The sequence below is a fragment of the Emiliania huxleyi genome, assembly GCF_000372725.1.
Source record: "Emiliania huxleyi CCMP1516 unplaced genomic scaffold EMIHUscaffold_972, whole genome shotgun sequence".
Classification (NCBI taxonomy): Eukaryota; Haptophyta; order Isochrysidales; family Noelaerhabdaceae; genus Emiliania; species Emiliania huxleyi.
In genome coordinates, this window is record NW_005194800.1 from 1 (window position 1) to 1,210 (window position 1,210).

A 1,210-nucleotide genomic window follows, 5' to 3' on the forward strand; every position below is an offset into this window, starting at 1 on the left:
GCTCGGCAGCAGGACTGTGGGGAGGAGGCGTAGGCCGCCGCAGCGCCGCCGCCGCGCGGAGAGGGCGGCGGGGGCAGGCTTGCTCGGGAGCGGCGGCGGGGACGGCGGGGCCGAGGGGGAGTCGGCCGAGGGGGACACGGCGTCTTCGGAGGCGATGGAGGAGAGTAGCTCGTCTAGTCCGGCGTCAAGCCCGGGCTCGTCGGGGAGGAAGGTGGGGAGCTTGTCTCCGGACGAGTAGCTCGGCCCGCTGGTGGAGGGCGAGTGCTCGAGCCCAGCTGCGTCGAGCCCACACTCGTCGAGCAGCGAGGCGGCGCAAGGCGAGCCGGTGCTGCTCGAGCGTCCAGTGTACGGCGAGGCGGGGCGGTCGAGCAGCGAGGCGGTGTCCGTCGCGGAGCTATGGGAAGCGAGCGGCAGCGGCACAGCCGAGTGCGCGAAGCTGAACGGCAGAGGCACGACAGGAATGAGTGTGCGGGAGATCTGGAAGTCGACGCGGTCGCCGAAGTTCGAGAGCTCGGCCAATCCGGGCAGCGGCACCGGGCTCTCGTCCCGCAAGACCACAAGCTTCGCGCCCGTGCAGTCTGCAGTCTGGTTCACGACTCGGAACGCTGGCATGTGCGACGTACGCGTCGGCTCATTCCAGACCCCACCCGTCTTACGGTTGACAATCACCGCGCTGTCAACGCCGACCGGTATCCGAACCCTCGACACGGGTACGCTCACGCCCCTCTCCCTGCATCGCCGGCAAAAGTGCTCACGAAAAGCATTCTTTGTGTTTGGCGGCAGCGCCTCGCATCCCAGCTCGCCGCCCGAGATGGCGTCGCCCCAGCACATCTCCTTGAATTGGTGGCGCTTGCGCTTTGGCGATTCGGTGGACGCAGTGCTCGCGAGGAGCGTCGTGTCGAGCATCGCCACAGGTTGTTCATTGCGCTATGCGAGATCGCCGTCGCAACGGGGGTTGGGGCCTGGCGAGGTACTTCCAGCCTGCTGTGGGAACAGCTGACGCAGTCTCGCCGAGGCTCGCCCCAGCAGGCGTGACCTGCCTCAGCAGTGCCAGGTCGGCCTGACTCGGCGCTCGATTCAGCCTCCGAGGCCCGGCATCTGACCAGTGGGTGCACTGGACAGACTCGTGGAGGTGGTGGCAAAAAGTCCGACGCGACGCGTCCACCCGACTGCGCGGCTTGACGGCTGTCGTGCTGCGGGCACGACAGCC

General features: G+C 68.3%; 1 protein-coding gene across 1 annotated transcript; it reads right to left on the minus strand.

Moving 5' to 3' along the window:
* Window positions 1-173: 173 nt before the first annotated feature.
* EMIHUDRAFT_250723 (hypothetical protein) lies at window positions 174-906 on the minus strand (the record flags this gene model as incomplete). The annotated part of the gene is made up of 2 exons (XM_005756376.1): window positions 174-195; window positions 293-906. The coding sequence occupies 2 exons, from the start codon at window positions 904-906 to the stop codon at window positions 174-176; spliced, it is 636 nt and encodes a 211-aa protein (XP_005756433.1).
* Window positions 907-1,210: the final 304 nt, after the last annotated feature.